Source organism: Felis catus, chromosome B1 (assembly GCF_018350175.1).
Source record: "Felis catus isolate Fca126 chromosome B1, F.catus_Fca126_mat1.0, whole genome shotgun sequence".
Classification (NCBI taxonomy): Eukaryota; Metazoa; Chordata; class Mammalia; order Carnivora; family Felidae; genus Felis; species Felis catus.
The window spans coordinates 51,408,068-51,430,791 of NC_058371.1; the positions used below are offsets into that span (position 1 = coordinate 51,408,068).

At 41.9% G+C, this 22,724-nt stretch overlaps 2 protein-coding genes across 10 annotated transcripts in view; one reads left to right on the forward strand and one right to left on the reverse strand.

Moving 5' to 3' along the window:
• LOC102900749 (serine protease 55-like) overlaps window positions 1-2,317 on the reverse strand; it is a 59,596-nt gene extending 57,279 nt beyond the window's left edge. For 2 of the 4 annotated variants that reach the window (XM_045055632.1, XM_045055629.1), the window contains exon 1: window positions 2,110-2,317. The gene's annotated coding sequence lies outside the window, so the exon portion shown is untranslated. The remainder of the gene's footprint in view (window positions 1-2,109) is intronic. The other 2 variants (XM_045055635.1, XM_045055633.1) reach the window with 2 other exon arrangements.
• Window positions 39-22,454, forward strand: PRSS55 (serine protease 55). Of its 6 annotated transcripts, none has more exons than XM_019828654.3 (6): window positions 39-189; window positions 4,287-4,479; window positions 5,789-6,039; window positions 7,439-7,581; window positions 16,914-16,970; window positions 22,305-22,454. In XM_019828654.3, exons 1-6 carry the CDS (start codon window positions 111-113, stop codon window positions 22,308-22,310), a joined length of 729 nt encoding a protein of 242 aa, XP_019684213.2. In that variant the 5' UTR covers window positions 39-110; the 3' UTR covers window positions 22,311-22,454. The 6 variants fall into 6 exon arrangements, with proteins under 6 accessions (XP_019684213.2, XP_044911573.1, XP_044911572.1 ...); XM_045055638.1 differs by lacking the exon at window positions 22,305-22,454 and adding an exon at window positions 19,715-21,849; XM_045055637.1 differs by lacking the exon at window positions 22,305-22,454 and adding an exon at window positions 17,123-17,344.
• Window positions 22,455-22,724: the final 270 nt, after the last annotated feature.

Genomic DNA, 22,724 nt, shown 5'->3' on the forward strand with positions numbered 1-22,724 from the left:
CTGAGTTCTCAAACTCACAGCCCATTGTGACATCACCAGCCAGGGACTGGCTATAAGAAGGGAGGATCTGTCAGCATCATTTCCCTCAGCCCTGGCCTCCATCACCTCCTATGCCAACATCAAAGTCAAGGGCCATGCTTCTGTTATCAATTCTGCTGCTCATGTCCCAAGCCAAGGGCGTACATCTCGGTATGTGGCCCCTCTCCCAGTGGTCAGAGTAGCTCTCCCAGGTGGGGCTGGGCATGACAATGGCCCTGCTCACATCACTTGCATCCAGTCAATGGTGAGCATTAAGGGCTGAGGTAGAGATCTGGTTAGCGAGTTCATTGATTAGCTAATTGGCCACTAAGAGGTTGGCCCAAAAGAGCACAACAGCAGTTCCTTCAGGTTTTCCCACAAACCCTTCCTGAAAATACTTCCCTTTCTTCTCTTCTCTTCCTCAGCCCAAAGCTCAACCTGTCTGACCTTAAGTTTCAGTTTTGAAATCCTAGAATTTATCCCTGAATGAGTAACGGAGTACCTAGAAGCAAATGCCCAGAATGAGCTGAACATCAGACCTCTAAATCAGAGGAAGAAGAGTGTGGGGGTTGGGAGTATGACAGAGCTCCCATGAACTGCAGATGCAGAGCAGAAGCATAGCTAGGCACACTCACATGTGTGCAGGCGGGCAGACGGGCAGGAGGCCAGGGTCTTCTGTTATCAGTAGGCAGCTCCCTCACGGGTTTTCTCTTCAAGGGCAACTGAGGTTGGAAGGAAGGGTTACTTAGCTGCCTTTATGGGTCACATAATTCTCCATGTTTAATTTACACACCCCCACAGTGGGGTCTCCACTCTCATCCCCATGCATGTGCTAGGAACTCTGAGCCTTACAAAGGTTGAAGATTTGTTCCAAGTCACACAGCGTGGAAGTGAAAGAGCTGGGATTTGCACCCATCTGACTCCAAGGCTTACATTTCCCTCTCTGCACACTACCGCATGAAATGAACACAGCCTATTCACCTGGCCTCCCTCGTTCTAGCCTGGGGTTGACTGAAATATGATTGGGGGATGGTGCATGGTGTTGGGAGAGAATCAGCAGAATGCACCCCTCTGCCAGTGTGTTCAGTTGCAGCTGATTCTCACCCATTTCAGCACTGCCTCCATCACAGCTTAGGGGTTTTGTGCTCTGGTATTAATCTACAAGTCCACACGATTCTACACTGGTGATATTGGTTGTTCTCAGGACAAAGATGGAGAATGGAGCCCAGCTGCCAGCCTTGTGGAGACTTTGGTACAAGAAGATAGGAGAAATTCTGACAGCTAATGTGGCTTGAGGATTTACTCTATGCCAAGCACTGTGTTGGGCACTTTAACACCCATTATCTCATTTAATCTGTGCATCTGGGTTTTTTTTTTTTTTTAGTTTATTTATTTTGAGAGAGACAGAGACAGTACAAGCAAGGGAGCGGCAGAAAGAGGGAGAGAGAGAAAGAATCCCAAGACTCCACACTGTAAGCACAAAGCCCCACATGGGGCTCAAACTCACAAACTGTGAAGTCATTGCCTGAGCTGAAACTGAGTCAGATGCTTAACCGACTGAGTCACCAGGGACCCCTGTGTATCTGTTTTATAGGGTAGGTCCACTTTAGGAATGAAGAAAGGGAGTATAAGCAATGTTTTTAAGTTTCCTCCAAATCATTCAATCAGTAAACAACAGGGTCACCATTTGGATCTTGGGCTGTGGGAGCCCAGGGTCTACCTCTTAGCAAATGCCATATTCTGCTTTTCAGAGATGTCACACAATTGGCACCCATAGCAGTCATCCATCATTCAATCAAACCTGAAGTTCATAGTCAGTCTTAGTACTGTGACACATTTCTTCCTACATGCATAAGGCCAGCTTGTTCACATGATTGAAACCATAAGTTTGTATATGATTTTTTTTATCCTGACTTTCCCCCATAACATTGTCTCATGACTCACATCATTTAAAGCTCTTCATAAGCATAATTTTCATGGCTGAATGGATATGCCCTACTTAGCCATGACCTTGAGGATGTCTTCAATCTCTTGCCATTATAGAGATCACTGTAGTGAACATCTTTATACTTCTGCATTCCAGATTCTTACCTTAGGTTAAGTTCCTAGCAGTGCAGCCACTGAGTTAGAGGATCATTCACCATTGCTGAGTGTCTCCTGCCTGCCGGCTGTGGTTCCACTAGCAACAAGGCCTCCATGTCTCCTTCCCCAGATGCTTCTTATGTTCTGATGTCATAGTCAGGCAAAGAGTGATGAATAATGTCTGACTTAACACAATGATAAAGCAATGAAGAAACATAATGCAGGGTAGGAGATAAAGAAGGGCCAGGACAGGAGGGGCTGGGAAGACCTGTCCAAATAAGTGATTCTTGAACAAAGGCCTGAACAAAGTGAGCCATGCAACCATAGGAGAGAAGAATACTCCAAAGAGTGGCACTGAGTAATGCTAAGAGAACCAAGCCTGAAGCCAGACTCTCTAGGTTCAAAACTGGGTATGGCCATGATTAGCTGTGTCACATTGGGCAAATTACTTAAACTCTCTGTCCCTCAGCTGTCTCAACCATAAAATGAGGATGGTAATAATAGTATCTACTTCATAGCATTGTTATGAAAATTAAGTAAACTGGTCTTTGTAGAGTGTAACTGTGTGTGACATATGGTAAGCACTCTATGTGTGTTTAGCAAATAAAAGAGGAAGTACAGATTCAAAAGTTCCACAAAGAGGGGTGCCTGGGTGGCTCAGTCGGTTGAGTGTCTGACTTTGACTCGGGTCATAATCTCACAGTTTGTGGGTTTGAGTCCTGCACTGGTCTCTGTGCTGACAGCTTTCTCAGAGCCTGGAGACTGCTTTGGATTCTTGTCTCCTTCTCTCTGCCCCTCCCCTACTCACACTCTGTCTCTCTCTGTCTCTCAAAAATAAATAAATGTAAAAAAAAATTAAAAAGCAAAGTTCTGCAAAGAGCCTTAATAGATTCCTGACAGCTGAAGGTTCTTGATACATATTGCTAAATTTGCACTCTAGCTTTTTTTTTTTAAAAGCAAAACAAAACAAAACAAAACAAAACAGACCACTACAGGTCACTCCAACCTATACTCCAAAATCCTCAAAATGTTCATTGAGTGAAAATTTGGAAAAGTGGCATCGAGAAAGAGACAAGAGGAGATCTTAGGCTCCTTAGAGTCAAACTCATTCCTTGTTCCAGAACACAAGGTGGAACTTCAAGTCAACAAATATAAATGGAGTATCCCCTCCTCCTGGGGCAAGGAGCTGGACACATATTCTCTCCAGAGGTGAATTCTCTTCTCTGCACAAGCAGTCACAGCCTTTGCTCTCAGCTTGCTGGGGCATGGAGCTGCTTTGACTGGAACACAAGTGTTCTAACCTACCACAGCTCAGGGCTTGCGGTAGGTCCCAGCCCTTTCTGGGCCACCTTTCTGGTTTCCTGCATGTATGTTTCCTGTGTCTGCTGAAACAAACCACCACAAACCTAGTGGTTTAAACAACATGCATGTTTCATCTTACGGCTCTGTAGGATAGAACTCCAGCACAATTCTCACCAGGTGAAAATCAAGCTGTCACCAGGACTTTGTTACTAATCTGAGGCTTTAGGGGAGATTTTTGCCTGCTTCAGCTTCTAGAGGTCATCATATTCCTTGGCTTGTGGACCCTCCATCTTCAAAGCCAACAACTTGCATCTCTGCATGCTTTTCTTCCACAGTCACATCTCTCTCTTGCTTCCTTCCACCATGTTAAGGACCCTTGTAATTGCATTGGGCCCCCTACCATTATCCATAAATAACCACCTTATTTTAAGGTCAGCAGATTAGCAACTTTAATTCCATCTCCCAAATCCCCTTTGCCCTGGAAGGTAACATAGTCACAAGTTCCAGGGTGTGGTCCATTAAGACATGGACATCAACGGTGGCGTGGAGGGCATTATTCTGCCTACCACTCCAGGGATGGCTCTGGGCCAAGTATTTTACTCTGATTTCTCTTGGACTAGAGCAGAAATAAGCTCAGTGAGTTGACTTGCCTGAGATCACAATGCTGTGAGAGGGGACAGAGCCAACACTTCTGACCCAAGTTCCAGACTCTGTTTAACAAAATAAACCATCTGTTGGCTTACTCGTCTTTCTAGAGATGCTTCACAGGGCCAGCCTCAGTTTCCTCATCTCTAGAATGGGTATAGTGATAGCTACTTATAAGCCTCTATGGAAACTGACCAAATGTTGCATCTTTTCCCTTTTTGTCTCTTTCATTCTACCAGAATGTGGTAAAAGACCCATTTTTGAGGAAGGAACTCAGTATTCCAGAATCATAGGGGGGATGGAGGCTGAGGTGGGTGAGTTCCCATGGCAGGTGAGTATTCAGGCAAGAAACGAACATTTCTGTGGTGGCGCAATCATCAACGAGTGGTGGATTGTCACTGCTGCTCACTGCTTATTTTATGAAGACCTATCGTGAGTATCAAGAGCCCATTGCTTCTGACAATGTTCACCCCCAGGACACACCCACACTCAACAAGACTCAATTTCTGAAGGAAATCCTAGACCTGGTCAGTCCTGAATCAGACAGGAGTGACTACCACCCATGGAAGATAAGACAGTGAACCTGAGGCTGGCATCTGCTGTGCCCTCCTCACGGTCACCTAGGACTAATAACTATGGTTTCCCTGAGGTCACACACTGTCCTTTTCAGGAAAATTTGTGGTTTGGTGGAATCAAAAGGCTTGGTCCATTCACCTCTTCTAGGACATTTAAGTCCTTCTAGGAAGAAATCCTCCTAATTCTGGAAGTCTGAGATCCTGGGCTGACACCCTATTTACTTGCGCCTTGTGGAGTTTTCTCTGCACTCCAGGAGACTGGCTGTAAATCTAGTGTAATCATGATTCAGTTACTTGCTAAGAAACTACCTGCATTAACTTATTCATTCAGACACCAATCCTGAAGAAGGTAGATGAATAACCCCATTTTAACTCATTCAGTCTTACAACAGCCCTCTGAGGCAGGTAGAATGAACAACACTATTTTACAAGGAGGGAAACAAATCCAATAAGGCTAAGTGACTCACCGAAGATACACATAGAGTAAACAGAAATAGGATTTGAATTCTGGCTCCAGAGCTTATGCTTTCTGCTATATCTGCTACACTACCCCAAGAAAATTTGAAGATACACAGGAAGATTGACTTTTAAAAGTTAATAAAAAACAGGGGAAAGTTTCACCATGGCATAACCAAGGAAACTTGTTGCATATGCTTCCATAATATACTTAAGGATTGGCTATTGGGAAGTTTCTGGCCACTCTGCCTGGAGGGAAGTCCTAAATTATTATTGAATATTCTTTCTGCTTAATCAATGGTAGGTCTAGATTAAATTCCGTGCTGGGTCTGTTAAGTTGCTGGTAGACAAATCAATGCAATAACACCTTACCTATCTGAAGCATGTTTGATCTATGCCAAGTGGTCTTTTCTGTATCTTCGGAGTCTCCAGAGCTAAGAACTTTGTCTGTAGCATTAGGCAGGAGTATCTCATTCACATCTCTAGGACTGTGCTGGAGCAGCGATGTGGCTGTGGTCTGCCACCCTTGCTGTTTCACTTCCCTCTACCTTTTTCAAATTCTCACAGCTTCTGAACAACAGCCCCAAGAGGACAAGTCCTAGTGGCCCCTAGAGCCATATGGGATTAGGTTGTTTGGGCATAGCAAATTCTTTGTACCTTGTGACTTCTCTTCTCCTCCCACCTCCCCCTGTCTGGTTCTGTGCCACCAGTCCAATGGACTTGAGTGTTGTGTTGGGAACAAATGACTTAAGAAGCCCATCCTTGGAAATAAAGAGGGTTACCAGCATAATTCTTCACAAGGACTTTCAAAGAGTCAACATGGACAATGACATCGCCTTGCTGCTGTTGGCCTTGCCCATCACTTTCAGCGGTTTGAAAGAGCCCATCTGCCTGCCCAGGAAGCTCAGCCCCTCCATGTGGCACAAATGCTGGGTGGCAGGATGGGGTCAGACCAACACTGGTACGTGACTGCTCAGCATTTCTTGAGAGTTGCTGGGGGAAAAGCCATATCGTTGGCATCTGAGGATGGGACAGTAAATCAAAAGATATGGGCAGGAGCATGAAAGGAGAGAGGGCCAAAGAAGGAGGGAGGAGAAAAGGACTTGGATTGGAGCAAATCCCTGCATACCTGAGGTTCATAGATGCCAAATATCAGCTCTTCCTAGTGCCAAGGAAGCATCTCCTCAAAGCCCCAAGCTGAGATGTTAGGTCCAAGCCAAACCCTGGGTGTGGTCATATTCAGCCAGCACAGAGCAGCCTTGTTTGTTTGTTTAACTGAATTTAAACTCTCCGGTTTGCCAGGGGCCCCTACACTTTTTATTCACTCACATCCCCCTTGATTCACACATTGATGTTTCTTACCTGGTTCCTACGGGCATTTAAGATGCCTGCCCTGGCCCAGACTTTTGATGGTCCTGGAGTGTTGCCCAACCATTCTTAGAAATGAATCTGTTGTTACTTGTTACATTGTTACCTGGCCAAAATAGGAGAAACTGTACCAGGGTAGAAAGGGATTATGAAAGCCTCATTGGATTATCCCCAAAGAAAATAGGTAAGGGAAGGTATGGGAACAGTACAGCATAGTCTCAGGCCTGAACAAGACTCTAGGTCCATAAGGAGCTTTGCAACCAGCTGGGGTCTGGAAGGTGGTAAGTATTTCAGGAGTTTGGTAACTATAGAACAATTAGAGTATCACTGTTTCTGGGCTCTGGGCACTACTGGAGAGTTAGAAGTGAAGAGGTTGCAGATGAGTACCTTTAAGATTAAAACTAGTCAATAAGGAGAATAATTTGGAAATCTGTGTGGTCTGGGTTAATGAGATAGAAGTCCAGACAAATTCCTGAAAGCTGACAGTCCAAAGAGGGCCTTGGCAAATCCCCTACAAAGGATCTTAACCAACCTACCCCTCATCTGGAGGACTTGAAAGTGTTTTCACTGGGAGTGCAAACCCACTTTCAGCAACCCTGTGTTGGGGAAGTGCCATACTCACATATTAAAAAAGTAGCAATAGGTACAGATGCTGAAGAGGCAGGATTATGCTAAGAAATGATCAATACCCAGTTCCAAGAAGTCAAGTCTGTAAGGCTGGTTGGAGTCAAGCAGGAAGCCTGCTTAGAAGCAGGAATATGATGTTGAATAAGAGGGATAATTCAAGTAGATGGAGAATTGTTTAGAAAAGCCTGGGGTGGCAGAGTGAGTGAACTGCATGGGATTGCTGGAAGGAAGTGGAGAATGGAGGATGTGGTGGAAGGTGGACAAGTGGCTGGTGGGACACGGGGAGGCACAGGGTGATCTAGTTGCATTATAAGCACTGGGATGCTGTCTAATGACTTTTCTAATGTGCCTTCTCTGTGGGCTAGATGACAAAAACTCTATGAAAACTGATCTGATGAAAGTGCCAATGATCATCATGGATTGGAAGAAATGTTCAAAGGCATTTCCGAGACTTACCAAGAATATGCTGTGTGCTGGATATGAGAATGAGAGCTTTGATGCTTGCCAGGTAATTAGGAGGTAACCCCACCCTCATCCTATAGGGTCCTGTCATCTCAGGACTGCCAATGCAGGGGTATCCTTTCCTCACTGAGAATAGACAATAAGAGTCTGGACAATGTGTAGGAATCAGGGCTCAGCCAGGGCAATGCGGGCATGGACTGTGGAGTACTTTTTGCCAGGTCTTTGGAATATTAGTGCATGCCCATGATTCAGTACGCAGCAACACTGCATAAATATTTCTGCTCTTCTACAGATATACTACATAAATAGGACTCCAAGATTTTTCCATTTCTTGGACTTCTTAAAAAACAGAATTTGAGATTCATATAAGGAACTATTGTGTTTTCATTAATTTAGCAACTACTGTTGTGCACATTAAGCCCTGGGGAATCTATCCATAAATGAGATATAGTTTCTCACCTAAAGGAACCCATAATCTCCTGGGAAGGAAGTTGAGTAAACGTATAATATTTAGGATGATACATGTGGGTGTCACTGAACTAAAAGCTGATGACTTAGCTTTAATAAAATGAACACAACAATGTAAAAAGAAAAATATTTTTGATTGATGCTAGAAAAAATAGAGAAAAAACTCAGAAATTATTTTTTTATAGCTCTAAGGATGAATGATGGGTTTTGTCTTTAAAGCTTAAGGATGCTCTCTTTGTCTTGGGAGATGCTTTCTTCAAAATCACCTTGATGAGCCCACTTACTCCTACTAATTTGCTAGGCAATGGATCTGGTCACTGGTGTAAAACTATGAATGCAGATGTTAAATATTCTATGGAGTAATGAAAAGCTGTCTCATGGAAGGGGAGAGTATTTATCTACAGAATTATCTATTATTGTTTAACCCTGGTAGGCTCTGAGATAGGGCCTTAGGAGGGAGTTGCTGGGATAGGGTTGAAGAAATCAAGGGAGAAGAGAATGGAGAAGGGGCTCTGAGGTAAAAAGAATGGCCTCCAGCAGCAATGATGCCGAGTTTATTTTTTATTTTTTAAATGATTATTTATTTACTTTGAGAGAGATAGAGAGAGCAAATGGGGGAGGGGCAGACAGAGAGGGAGACAAAATCCCAAGTAGGCTCCACACTGTCAGCACAGAGCCCAATACAGGGCTCAAACTCACGAATGAGATCATGACTGGAGCTGAAATCAGGAGTCAGATGCTTAACTGACTGAACCACTCAGGTGCCCCAATGATGCCGAGTTTAGGAGTCTCCCATGTGGTGAATGCTGTGAGGACCAAAAGGAGAGACAAAATCCATGTCACATTAACCTTGTGTTTTCTTCACATTCTGGACAATTTAAAACATTTTAAAACAAACAAACAAAAAAAGAATTGGAACTTGTGGTTCCAGACAAGATGGAGTAGACACATTTACCCCAATCTCTCCCACTTAGTACAGCTAAAAGTACTGGACATTATATTGTAAAACAAAAATAAAGACTGAAAGGTAGAGATGGACTGACTAGATATCCCAATGCTTAAGAAATGTCACAACAGTGTGTTCCTTGGGTTTTCTTTTTGCCTCATATATCCCACAATGGATGCTAGACAAACCTGCAACCCAGAATACCAATGATCACAGATGAAACTAACAAAACAAGAAAGACTTCCCTCTCTTTGGACCAGGAGACAAGCAACCTAGCAAGGCAGAAACATTTTTGACAATAAATATTAAACATTGTATTCCAACAACAACAACAACAAAAAAAAAAAAAAAAACAGGAAAAAAGCTGATAGCCCCTCTACCCCATCAACCAAGGTCAAGTGGACAACCTCGACTTCCTCCCTTCCCCTGACCTCCACGGTGGTTACAGAGGAAGCTAAGTGGAGCTTAGCTTTAACTATCATCTAGTAGTAACAAACCACCCTCTTCCTCTCTTGATGTCAGTGGAGGCCACCTGAGGAACTTGAGCTTCCATCACACCCAGGTGTGCCACCCAGGTATAACTGGACACTCCTGCTCCTCCCCTGGCTGTGATCGCTGGTCTGCTGGGCTTCCACTCCAATCCAATGGCAAAGAGTTGCTATTTCCTTTCCCCTGCTCCCAATCTCAAAGAGCCCTGTTAAAACTGAATATTTAAATGAGAACCAGAGTGTTATAACCTAATACTCAAGGCAGGATCTGTCATCACTAGAACAGAGAGTTGGATTTAATCTATTGATAAACCTGGGATAAGGAAAATAAAGAAATAAAGAAAAATAAAGCCAAAAGTCTGAGTAAAAAATCTTTGTAAAATTGAGAACCATTAATTCCTAGAATAAGTTCAATTAAAATGTAACTCAAAGTGTATTGTGCACTAAAACTATAGTTTTATAGTAAAAGTATAAAAATTTTTAGAAATATAACACAAGAAATCTTTAAGACATAGAGTGACTTCAAAAACAATTCATAAAAGAAAAAACTGATAAACTGGACCTCATCAAAATTAAATATTTTTTCTCTGTGAAAGACCCTATTAAGAGTTTTACCAATCCAAGTTCAGCTGCCCTGTCACTTGAAAGGTCATAACTCAAGAGACGAGTTTTTGATTGGGAAGAAATTTGAGCTTTATCCAGCAACCCAGGGGGAAGGTGGACTCTTGAGCAAAAGCCAAGTCTAAGGTTTCTACCTGGCCCAGGGATTTTTAAAGGGTTTGAGGGTAGTTAATCAGCAAAGGGAGTGCAGTGGCTGGCAACGTTTCTTGATTATGTGCAGACTCAATGATGCCAGCTATAGATGTTATCTCAGTGCTTGGAGGTTGTGCAAGGGGGTCTGGTTCTTTTTTTGTGATGTACAGGAGTACTCCATTCTTTCTGCAAGAGAGGACCAGGTCTACAGATGCACAAAGGGAGGTTAGTGAAATCATTTGTGTGACCTTAAAAAAAACAAAAAAAACAATCATTTGTAGGACCTAAAACAACAACAACAACAACAACAACAAAACAAAAAATGCTAAAAAACCTATTAGCTAATCAGAAAGCCAAGTAGACTTCAAACAGAATTGCTGGCCTCTGTGGCCTGAGAAAGTTCTAGTCCTTTAACTCCTCAAGATCCATGGTCTGCAAATCTCAAAGAAAGTAAATTATTTCTGCTACACATCAAGGGACTTAGGTCAGCAAGTAAGGAGTATGTTAACTTGAAGCTAGTCAACCCTTATGACTGGTTGGATTGCTCTTACAAGAGGATGGAAACAAAACTACAGATTGGGAGATAATACACAACAAAGGAATTACCTAGAATATATAGAGAACTCTCAAACTCTCAAACAGTAGGAAAAAAAATCCAATTAGAAAATGGGCAAAAGACATGAACAGACATTTCACTAAACAGGATATATAGATGGCAAATAAGAACATGAAAAGAGGTTTAATATCATTAGCCACTAAGCAAATGCAAATTAAAACTACAATGAGATATCACTACATACCTCTCAGAATGGCCAAAATAAAAAACAGTGACACCCTCAAATGCTGACAAAAATGCAGAGGAACTGGATCACTCATACAGTGATGGTGGGAATTTAAAATAATCCAACCACTCTGGAAAACAGTTTGGCAATTTCTTTTAAAAAAAACCGGATGCACTCCTGCCACACAACACAGCAAATGCCACTCTTAGGCACTTAGTTCAGAGAAATGAAGTCATATATTTGCATAAAAATCTGTACAGGAGTGTTTATAACATTCATAAGAGCCAAAAAATGGAAAACAAATGTCTTTAAAGATGTGGACGGTTAAATTGTGATACACCAATACCATGTAATACCAGTCAGTTATGACAAAAAGAAACTATCGGTACATGTAACAATGTGGATGGATCTCTCGAGACTTATACTGTGTGAAACAAGCCAATCCCTAGAGGTCCCACACTGAATGATTCCATTTACATAACATTGTAGAAATGACAAAATTATAGAAATTGAGAACAGGTTCATGGTTGCCACGGATTAAGAAAGGGTTGCAGGTTGGAGGGCAGTGGATGTAGCACAAAAAGGGCAACATGAGGGATCCCTGTGTCAATGTCAAAACCCTGGTTGTGCTAATGTACTATACTTTTGCAAGATGTTATTATTGGAGGAAACATGTAAAGATGTTATTTTTGGAGGAAACATGGGATCTCTTTGTATTATTTCTTACAACTGCACATAATTCTACAACTATATCAAAATTAAATAATGAAGAGAAGACAAAGCTTCCCAGTAATAGCAGTTACAGAAAGATTTTGGAACATAGCCAGGCCACAGACTCAGATAGCAACCATTTCATAGTGAAGCGGGAGGAAAAGGACTCCAATATCAATAGAAAAGGGGAAATAACATTTAATAGATAAGATTGGAAAGGTACAGCATTTGGAGAGAATGTGGGGAAAATCACAAAGGCTTGAAACAACTCATATGCTCAGGGAATTTCCAATATTTCAGAAGCCAAAAGTCACAAAAGGTAAGTCTGGGGACGTGGACAGAGCAAGATCACCAAGGGAGGTGTGTGCCAGGCATGAAAGCCTTCCTTTTACCCCAGGAGTCCCTCCCACTGCTCACCCAAGAATATAAGAATCAGGACCCATGGACACTCCCACCTCCTGTTTCAATCTCTTTGATTCAACATTATCCCACATTCAAATGGCCAAAGCCAACTATGACAAAATTTAAAATAATCAAGTGTCATTTTTGAGGACATTTTTGGTACCCTTTGCTTCAATGGCTGGATCTACCATCTAGAGTCTAGGATTTTTGCTTTAATACCTCTCCTATGAACATAAACTTCAGTGAAGCTTCTAAAATTAAGTATCTATTACCTAAGAGTATTATAAATGAGTGTGCTGTTATCATTTTAGGCCTTGTTTTTAAAATTGTGAAGTGAGAAGCCTTGCTCTCTGTTCAGATAGCTTTCTATTGCTAACAATAAGCTGACAGTGATGAGTCAAAGAAATTTTTCTGAAAGTCTACAATATTATCATCACTTAAATAGATAAACCAGGCAGACCGTCCCCTATGGTTTAAAAATAATTGCCTTCAAAAGTAAAATCATACTTTTAAATTTAGCAAATTTCTAAAAAACCATGCCATCACATAACTCAGGGAAATGATAATTTTATAATGAAAATATTTAAATCTGTTCAAAATAATAGCAATAGATCATGCTATACTTAAAATACAAATTAAAATCAAATGTTACAGGGGTGCCTGGGTGGCTCAGTAGGTTAAGCTTCTGACTTTGGCTCAGGTCATGATCTCATGGTTCATGAGTTTGAGCCCAGGATCGGCCTCTGTGCTGACAGCTCGGAGCCTGGAGCCTGCTTAGGATTTTGTGTCTCCCTCTCTCTCTGTTCCTCCCTCACTCAGGCTCTGTCTCTCTCTCTCAAAATAAATAAACATTAAAAAAATTTTAATTAAATGTTATAATTAAAAACAACTGAATTTTTTCTTTATTCTTCCCAATACTTTTCCAATTTGTAATACACGTACAAAGATTATACTATGAAAAATAAAGAGTTTAGTCAAAAAATAATTTTTAGGGGTGCCTTGGTGGGTCAGTTGGTTGAGCATATCACTCTTGATTTCGACTCAGGTCATTATCCCTGGGTTGTGGGATCAAGCCCCACATCAGGCTCCACATTGAGTATGGAGCCTGGTTAAGATTCTCAGTCTCTCTTTCTCTCTCCCTCTGCCCCATTCACACTCTCTCTAAAATAGTTAAACTTAAAAAATAAAAGAAAGAAATGCACTGTTTTCTTATATGTCTTGGCTCCAGCAGAAACGTTGTCTTATTCATGTGTAAATTCTCAGTGCCTAGTGCAGTGCTTGGCACGTGAAAAATGCTCAACAAATGTTTGTCAAATAGATGAACTTTCCAAGGAAGCCAGGGACTATGTATCAGTAAGGTAGCACTAGTGGAGGGGACGTCTGAGAGAGGTCCTCAAGGAGGCTAAGAGTCTGCAGGTGGAGAGGAGATAAAGAGCTGGCAATCAGCTGGGCTGTTGGGAAGTCTGGTCATGGGATTGCCAAACTGACTTGGATTTATATTTTTTTTTATTTTTTTTTCAACGTTTATTTATTTTTGGGACAGAGAGAGACAGAGCATGAACGGGGGAGGGGCAGAGAGAGAAGGAGACACAGAATCGGAAACAGGCTCCAGGCTCTGAACCATCAGCCCAGAGCCCGACGCGGGGCTCGAACTCACGGACCGCGAGATCGTGACCTGGCTGAAGTCGGACGCTTAACCGACTGCGCCACCCAGGCGCCCCACAAACTGACTTGGATTTAGACCTGAGCTGCTTTTTTGTTTTCAACTACTTTATTTTTTCAGAGCAGTTTTAGGTTCACGGCCAAATTGAGAGGGAGGTATAGGGATTTCCCATTTACCCCCTGTCCCCACAATATGCTTAACCTCTTGTACTACCCACATCCCCACCAGTACCAGGGTACATTTGTTACAACTGATGGACCTACCCTGACACGTCATTATCACCCAAAGTTCGTATTTTAAGGTTCATTTATGGTGCTGTCCATCCTCTAAGTTAGGAGAAAAGTATGATGACACATATCCATCATTATAGTATCATACAGAGTAGTTTCACTGTCCTGTGTTATCTTGAGCTCATCACCCATGACACTTTCACAGAAGTCTTATTTCACTCCACAGAATCTTTGACTTTTAGAATCACAGACTTTTCAGAGCTGAAAGGAATATATAGAAATATTTAATCAAGACTCTGTTTCACAGATGACAAAACATGCTTATTTCAATCATCAATCATTCCCTTCACTATCTGAATGGATCCAAAGCAGTGTAATAACGTCCTAGCTCTTTTACACATTTTCAATAATTTCATTTTTTCCATTACCCTGTACCATGGGCTGGGCAGTGCTCACTATCTCTGTTTAACAGATGAGAAAACAGGGATTTAGAATTTAAGTGATTTGCCTGAAGTCCGGGTGGTAATGTGGTCATGCTGGAAGTCAGGTCATCTGGTTCTACCCCCAAACAGACAGGAGTGATCACATGGTGTAATTATCTCACTGCGGTGAACTTGAGAGGCTCCTGTGGTCAGTATGTTTCTTACCAGACAGGTCCCTAGCTATAGGACTTAGTCCTTGGAAGAAAGTCCCCCTTAGTCACTTAACTATTGTTAATAAGATGACAGTGATGCAGCAGCAATCTTTGCTTTTTCTTTCCAATAGAAAGAAAGAAATTACGTCTATGCATAAAAGGACATGTATTTATAGATGTCCCTCTTGGTCCCAGGAGTCTGTGAAGAGAATCTCTATTTCCTAAATCTACAAGCAATGTTTGTAATACATAAGGGTAAAATAACAATATTAATACACTTCAAGGCACTTACTACATAGCATTTACCCTGTGCCAAGTGAGCTATAGATTCTTAAATTTTCATCTGCTAACAATCACGGGAAGTGGTTGGTATTATCTCCATTTGAACAATGTGGAAACTGAGGCTTAAAAGAGTTGCTTGCCCAAGGACTGTTCTCTCTATGTTGTGTAAGAAAATAACAAATAACCAAGGCAACATATTAGTCACATTTTTTATAAATTCATCCCTTCATAAATGAATAAAGTTATAAAAACAAAATTTATGGAAGGAGTTACTTGAGTGGAAGTCCTGTTGATCTGGTTCTTGCCCAATGACTGAAACAAAACTAGCACAAAGAAAAACACACCCCCACAAAAACCAAACAAGTGTTAGAAGTAGTGTTTTGTACTGGAAAGGACAGTTTTGGTTTTGACCCACATTTACTGGGTATCCTTGAACCTTGACCTCTTTGTTAATTCTCTGTATATCCCTGTGCTTGGGGATGTGTTCTTCAGTCAACCCAAACTCCATTTGAACACATTTATTCATTATCTTCCTCTGCACTTTATCTCTGTTATCCACACCCTATGACCTTGGAACTAGTCCTCATCATTTATACCCCCAAAGTCATCCATGGTTCAGATCTTCATCATTTTCATGTCCTCTTAACTAGTCCCTCTACTTCCTGTCTGACTTCCCTCCAGTCATTGCCACACACAGTCTTCTTGTCAAATTCCTATTCATCCTTCAAACTAAGTGCTTTGAAGTCTATCCTGACAGACCTTCCCATAAACAGAATCAATTTCTTCCCCACTTTGTACTGCTTTTATATTGTGTTCATACTTCTGTCCAATCAAACACAGTTTATCCCATTGGTTTAGATTTTTCTCTCTTCCATAGAGCATAAGGTCTTGTATTCCGAAGGCCTGACAATTAGTTTTCCACAGTGAAGATTTGTTAAAAATTGATCACTTTTTGATAAATTCTGACCAATTTTTGAATTATAAAATGGGCATCAAAATACCTACCTCATGTGAGTAGCGGGGTTGATGAGAAACAAAAGTCAAGGGGATAGCTCTGTGCCTCACTTATTATGTCTGGGAAACATTAATCTTCCACCTCCACCTGTTAGAACTTGTTATAAGATTCCATTCATTCTAGTCACCTGTTTATGACATTGGTAAAGGAAGCTATGTCTCCACTGAAGAAAAGCCTCCTGAATGATTGTAGCCACTCAGCAACTTCCATGAAAGGCAAGTAGCAAGGTGGAAAGAAAGTGTGCTTTGGGATCAGGAAGTTCTCGTTCCAACTCTGGTTGGGCTACTCTGTACCCCTGATCAAGCCTTCATTCCCACTTAAGCCTCTTTTTCCATGTATCAAAATGGATAAAAGGAAGCCATATATATGTGTGGTACATGTTAGGGACCTGGTATATATTTTCTATATATATAATCATGTGAGTCATGGACCCATGGGATTCCACACCAGAGGGGTCACACATTCAGAAAAGCTTAGTTCACTTGTGCCCTGAAGACACCCACACCAGAGAATTAAAAAGGAACATCATTCTCCTTCATGGCTCTGGAAGTACATCAAAGGAGACTCAATTCATTTCCACAACTCTAACAATATTTCTTGTATCCTATTTTCATTCCTTTCTTTTATAGCCCTTCGTGGAGCTTCTGATTTGATAAGGCCTCACTCTTCTTCATCTGTGTAGCATTCTCTCTGTCTTCCATCCCCTCTCACTGCATTGTGGATGCAATTATTTTTCTCATCAATTCTCTGTCCTCCTCCCTCTTCAGTGTTATCCTCTCCACTGTCTATAATTTACACCTGCAACTCCCAGAGCCAGCTTGACAGCTGCATGCTGCTCCCTTGGACCCAGGAAAGGGGTGGGCATTGGTCAACAATGGCAAGATTTCCTTTGGCATCCAGGAGCAGGGGAGACCAGTGCATTCTCTCAATTCACAAGCTATGCTCTGTATCAAATGAACAGTCAAGAATTGTACTCACTATTAAACTGTGTTCTCTGTCCACAGGGTGACAGTGGGGGGCCTCTGGTGTGCACCACAAAATCTGACAAGAACTGGTACCAGGTAGGCATCATCAGCTGGGGCAGGAGCTGTGGACAGAAGAACACTCCAGGAATATACACCTTGTTAGAAAATTACAACCTCTGGATCAAGAATGTGACCGAGATAGAGGGAAGGCCCTTTAATGCTGAGGAAATTCAATCTCCTCCCAATAGGAAACGACTGAGGTCCCATGCTGCAGAATTTCCAGAGACAGGCAGCCCCAGATTCTGGCTCCTGATTTCCCTTCTGTCCTATATGCTATTCTAGGTCATTTTCTACTGATAATAAAGCAGATGCTATTCCTTACAAGGAAAGTGTGTGAAAGTGTGCTACCAGCAGAGGGACTGGCTATGAGATTAGATCTAAGGGCCAGGAATTGAGAGTGATATTAGAAAGTAGGACCAGAAAGACAGGCTGGATCACTGGTTTGGGGAGTGGGCTTTGGGTCCCCCCATTAGTCAGGATTCTTTCCATTGCAGGTGAGTTATCTATCTCAAACCATCTAAGGGCAAAAACAGTTATTTACAGATGTACATAAGAGAAAAATACCTAGAGTGGTGTTTGGCTTCAGGCATGGCTGAAACTAGGGGCTCAACAGATGTTGACAGGGACTATTTATTTATTTATAGCCATCAGAAAGAGCTTCCAAGTGGTGGCCATAATGACAACCAGTATGTCCAGTTTGCATCCTACTAACTTAACATCCCCAGTAGAAAGAGAGAGACTGTTTATCATACTTCCAGCAAAAGTCTATGGTCTAATTCTTGTGACTTATAAGCCTATAGTCCATCACTGTTCCAGTTACTGTGGCCAACAGTGGCACTCTCCAAGATGAGAGGCTCAAGTCACAAGTCCATTCCAGGAGCCAGCAAAGGGCCAGCCATTCAGAACTATGTTCACTGATAGTGGGTGCAGGTGGCACTCCACACAGAAATAAGGGTGATATTAACAGGAAAAGGGGACTGTGTACTGAACATGTCCTTTGATGGTGGACATTATGGCTGGCTGGCCTCCAAGGCAACCAAATCCCAGGCTCCCAGGAGCTTGTGAAGAAATTATATGGCCAGAAATTGCTGTTTCGGGACCACTGGAAGAACAGGGTTAGAGTGGTGGAAAATAGAACTAGGAGGTGTTTTGTCTCATAATCTATTTCTAAAGAAGTATCAGCCATGTTGTAGATCATGGAAAAGGTCCAGCCTTCCATTTAAAGCTTTGAATTTCCTAAATTGCCACTGTATCTTTAGTGTGGCCCAGGGAATCCAATGGAGACCAAAGCCAGAGGAAAGAGGCACATAGCAACACTCAGTAATTCAGTCTTAGATTGACAGCTCACAGTGTCAGATGTTGGAAGATTTAGCATAAGGCAGGACCCCATCCTCAAGAAGCTTCTTGGCAAATAGTTAAAAGTCCCACACCTGCCCCTCCCAATTGAGTGCTAGAAAGGACCTGGGCAGAGGGGGCATCTTCACAGGCTGGCAGGATCTAGAGGTGTCCTCAGAGAGACTGAAACAGCTTGAGGGAGAAGTGAAGTTTTTCCAAGCATGGAAAGGAGAGCAAATGAAGGACTAGTGTGAGATGAGCATCATTAATTTGACTCAAGAATAAACTGGAAGTGAAAATTGGTAGCAAGCTGGAAGCAAGGGGGAAAGATAGTAGACCCTTCTGTCATGCAAGAGAGCAGTTCCAAGGTAGAAAATAAAAATATGATTTTTAAAAAGAGGGTCCTAAGAAATAATTAAAACCTTAATTATTTCTTAGGACCCTCTTTCTTTTCAAGAAAGGGATTTCTTTCTTTTCAAGAAAGGGATAAAAATGGGGTGCCCAGGTGGCTCAGTTGGCTGTGTCTGACTCTTGATTTCAGCTCAGGTCATGATCTCACTGTTTGTGAGTTTGAGCCCTGCCTCAGGCTCTGTGCTGATGGGGAAAAGCCTGCTTGGGATTCTCCCTCTCTCTCTGCGCATTCCCTGCTCGCTCTCTCTCTCTCTCTCTCTCTCTCTCTCTCTCTCTCTCTCAAAATAAATAAATTTAAAAAGAAAAGGGTAAAAATGAGTGTCCTTAAAGTACAGGGGGAACTTTAGTCACTCAACTGGGAAGCCTAACCATAATGAGATTAATTGGGACCTGGGGTGGCAGATACCTAATGGTGGCACTCAACTACCCAAGGCAAAGGAGAGCATGGGTACCCTAATAGACAGCAGAGTCAACACAGTGATCAGAATAGGCCGACATGCACAGACCCGCAGTGTTAGCTAGTTGATCATGGTGTACCTAGAAGTGAAATAGATAGGAAGCCTACTAAATTCTTACTTGTTCTGTATAAGCAGAGAAGTTCTAGGTCAAATGAACAAAGTTCTAACTTGAATCATAAAAACAGACAGTTGTGTCTCCTTAATCAATTCTCAGACTTTAACAAGTTACAGACCCAGAACTTCTTAAATTAAAGGGAAGCTGGGTATCCTTGATGAAGGATCCTAGTATATTACCAAATATTTATACTGTTAATTTTCTCAGCCTTTCCCAAAGGGATAGACAGCTTTTTTACCAGGATAACTGTACACTGGGGAAGAGAAAATAATCAGCCCTTTGGGGGACTACTAGACACTGGCTCTGAACTGACAATGACTCCAGGAGGCCCAAACGTTACTGTAGCCCTCCAGTCAGAGTAGGGGCTTATGGAGGTCATATGATCAATGGGGTTTTAGCTCAGGTTCATTTCACAGGAGGCCCAATAGGTCCCAGAATTCACCCTGTGGTTGTTTCCCCAGTTCTGGAATGCATATTTGGAATAGACATACTGAGAAGCTGGCAGAATCTCACATTGTTCCCTGATCTGTGGAGTAAGAGATATTATGATGGAAAAGACGAAGAAGCCACTAGCACTGCCTCTACCTAGGAAAATAGTAAACCAAAAGCAATACTGCATTCCTGGAGGGACTGAAGATATTAGTGCCCCATCAAAGACTTAAAGGATGCAGGGGTGGTGATTCCCACCATATCCTCATTCATCTTTTCTATCTGGCCTGAACAGAACACTGATAGATCTTTGAGAATGACAGAGGATTATTGTAAGCTTAACAAGGTGGTGACTCCATTGCAGTGACCCTACCAAATGTGCTTTAATTGCTTGATCAAATTAACACATTGCTTAGTATCTGCTATGCAGCTATTGATCTGAAAAATGCCTTTTTCTCCATCCTTATCCATAAGGTCCACCAGAAGCCGTTTGCTCTCTACTGGCAAGGCCAGAATTACACCTTCACTGCCCTGCCTCAAGGGCATATAAACTCTTTAGGCCTATGTCATAATTTAATTCATAGGGATATTGGATCATAAGATCCTTTTCTCTTCCACAAGATATCACACTAGTCCATTACATTGATGACATTGTGATAATTGGACCCAGTGAGCAAGAAGTAACAATTATTCTAGACTTACTGGTAAGACTTTTACATGCTAGAGGGTGAGAAAAAAAAATCTAACCCATTTTAAGTGCCTCCTACCTTGGTGAAATTTCTAGAGATTCAGTGGGTGGGACATGGTGAGATATCCTTTATAAGGTAAAGCATAAATTGCTGCATCTGTCCCCTCTTACAACCAAGAAAGAGGTTTAACCTAGTGGGCCTCATTGGGTTTTGGAGGCAACATATTACTCATTTGGGTGGAATGAGGAATCTGGCCTATTTACCAACTGACCTAAAAAGCTGCTGAATGAAGCCCAAAACAGGATAAGGCTCTGCAACAGATCTAGCCTGCCATAAAACTGCCCTACACATGGGCCATATGATCCAGCAAGTCCAATGGTGCTTGAAATATCAGTGGCAGATAGGGACACTGTTGAAAGACTGTGGCAGGCCCTTAAAGGTAAATTATAGCACAGGTATTTAGGGTTTTGGAGCAAAGTACTGTCATCCTTTGTAGATAACTACTTTCCTTTTGAGAAGCAGGTTTTGGCCTGATACCGAGACTTGTAGATTCTGAACATTTCACGATGGATCACCAAGTTAACATATGACCTGAGTTGCCTGTCATGAACTGTGTATAATCTGTCACACCAAGCCATAAAATTGGGCATGTACATACGGTAGCACTCCATAATCCAGTGGACATTAGTATATATGATATTGGACTCAAGTAGCCCTTGAAGACACAAGTTACATCGAGAAGTGCCCCCAATGCCCATGGTTCACTCCAACCCAGCCACACTACCTTCTCTCTCCCAGTCTGTACCTATGGCCTCATGAAGAGTTCTCCATGATCAGTTGACCAAAGAAGGGGAAACTCAGATTTGGCTTACAGGTGGTTCTGCATGGTATGCAGGCACTATCTGAAAGTAGACAGCTATAGCATTATAGCTCCTTTTTGGGATATATCTCTTTTTGAAGGAGAGTGATGAAGAGAAATTCTCCCAGAACTTTGAGCAGTGCACCTGGTTCTTCATTTTTCTTAGAAGGATAAATGGCCACATGTGCAATTATATACTGATTCATGGCTGTGGGCAATGGTTTAGCTGGAGAGTCAGGGACTTGGAAGGAACATGATTGAGAAAATTGGTGACAAAGAAGTCTGGAAAAGAGACATGGGAATAGACATTTCTGAATAAGTGAAAAAGTGAGGATACTTATGTTCTATGTCAATGCTCACCAAAAGGAGACCTTGGCAGAGGAGGATTTTAATAATCCAGTGGATAGGATGACCTTTTATGGGAATACCAGTCAGCTTCTTTCCTCAGCCACCCTTATCATCTACCAATGACTTCATGAACAAAGTGGCTGTGTTGGCAGGGATAGAGATTATGCATGGGGTTAGCAACATGGACTCCCAGTCACCAAGGCCAACCTGGCTTTGGTCACTGCTGAGTGCTCAACATGCCAATGACAGAGACCAATAATATTCCCAATATGGCACCAAGGTGAACAGCCAGCTACTTCTCTCAGGTTGATTACATTGGACTACTTCCATCATGGATGGGGCTAGAAATAAAAGGGGCATAACTCACCTGCTAATAAAACTTTTGCTTCCTGTCCCCACAACTTATACCTAGAGGTTGTAGTTATAACTGGAGGAATATTTCCACCATGAGACATAACAATGATTTCATTGAACTGGAAGTTAAGACTGACATCTGGCCATTTTGGACTCCTCAAAATGGGTGCCTCTGAATCAACAGACAAATATGGGTGTTACTGCGCTGGCTAGGGTAATTAATCCAGATTACCAAGGGGAAATTGGACTACTACTCCATAATGGAGGTCAGGATGAGTATGTCTGGAACCCCAGAAATCCATGAAATTAAGGTTAATGGAAAACCAAAACAACCCAATCTAGACAAGACTGCTGATGGCCCTAACCTTTCAGGAATGAAGATTTACCACCAGGTAAAGAACCATGGCCAGCTGAAGTTCTTGCTGATGGCAAAGGAACTACAGAATGGATAGTGGAAGAAGGTAGTTATAAATACCAGATATAACCATGTGACCTGTCACAGAAATAAAAACTGTAATTGTATGAGTATTTTTCCTTTATTTTGTTATGAATGTGTATGTATATATCAAACAAATATCTTTGTTTTCTTCCTTCTTCTCTTCTTATTATGTAACACAAGATGTATTTATATCATAGTATTTAAGTATAGTTAACTTTATATGGAACTTTATATGAAAGAGCACTTAATTACATGATATCAAGAGAAAACTAAACATCACAAAGACATTACATCCTCTTCTGGAGAAAGACTTAGTGTATTTTCTATTGTATGTAGAATAGTTGTACCATGTT

Coding starts and splice junctions, on each gene's coding strand:
- PRSS55 (XM_019828651.2), top strand. CDS start 111: ATGCCAACATCAAAGTCAAGGGCCATGCTTCTGTTATCAATTCTGCTG. Junction 6,040..7,438: donor ATGGGGTCAGACCAACACTG/GTACGTGACTGC, acceptor TCTGTGGGCTAG/ATGACAAAAACTCTATGAAA. Junction 7,582..16,913: donor AGAGCTTTGATGCTTGCCAG/GTAATTAGGAGG, acceptor CTCTGTCCACAG/GGTGACAGTGGGGGGCCTCT.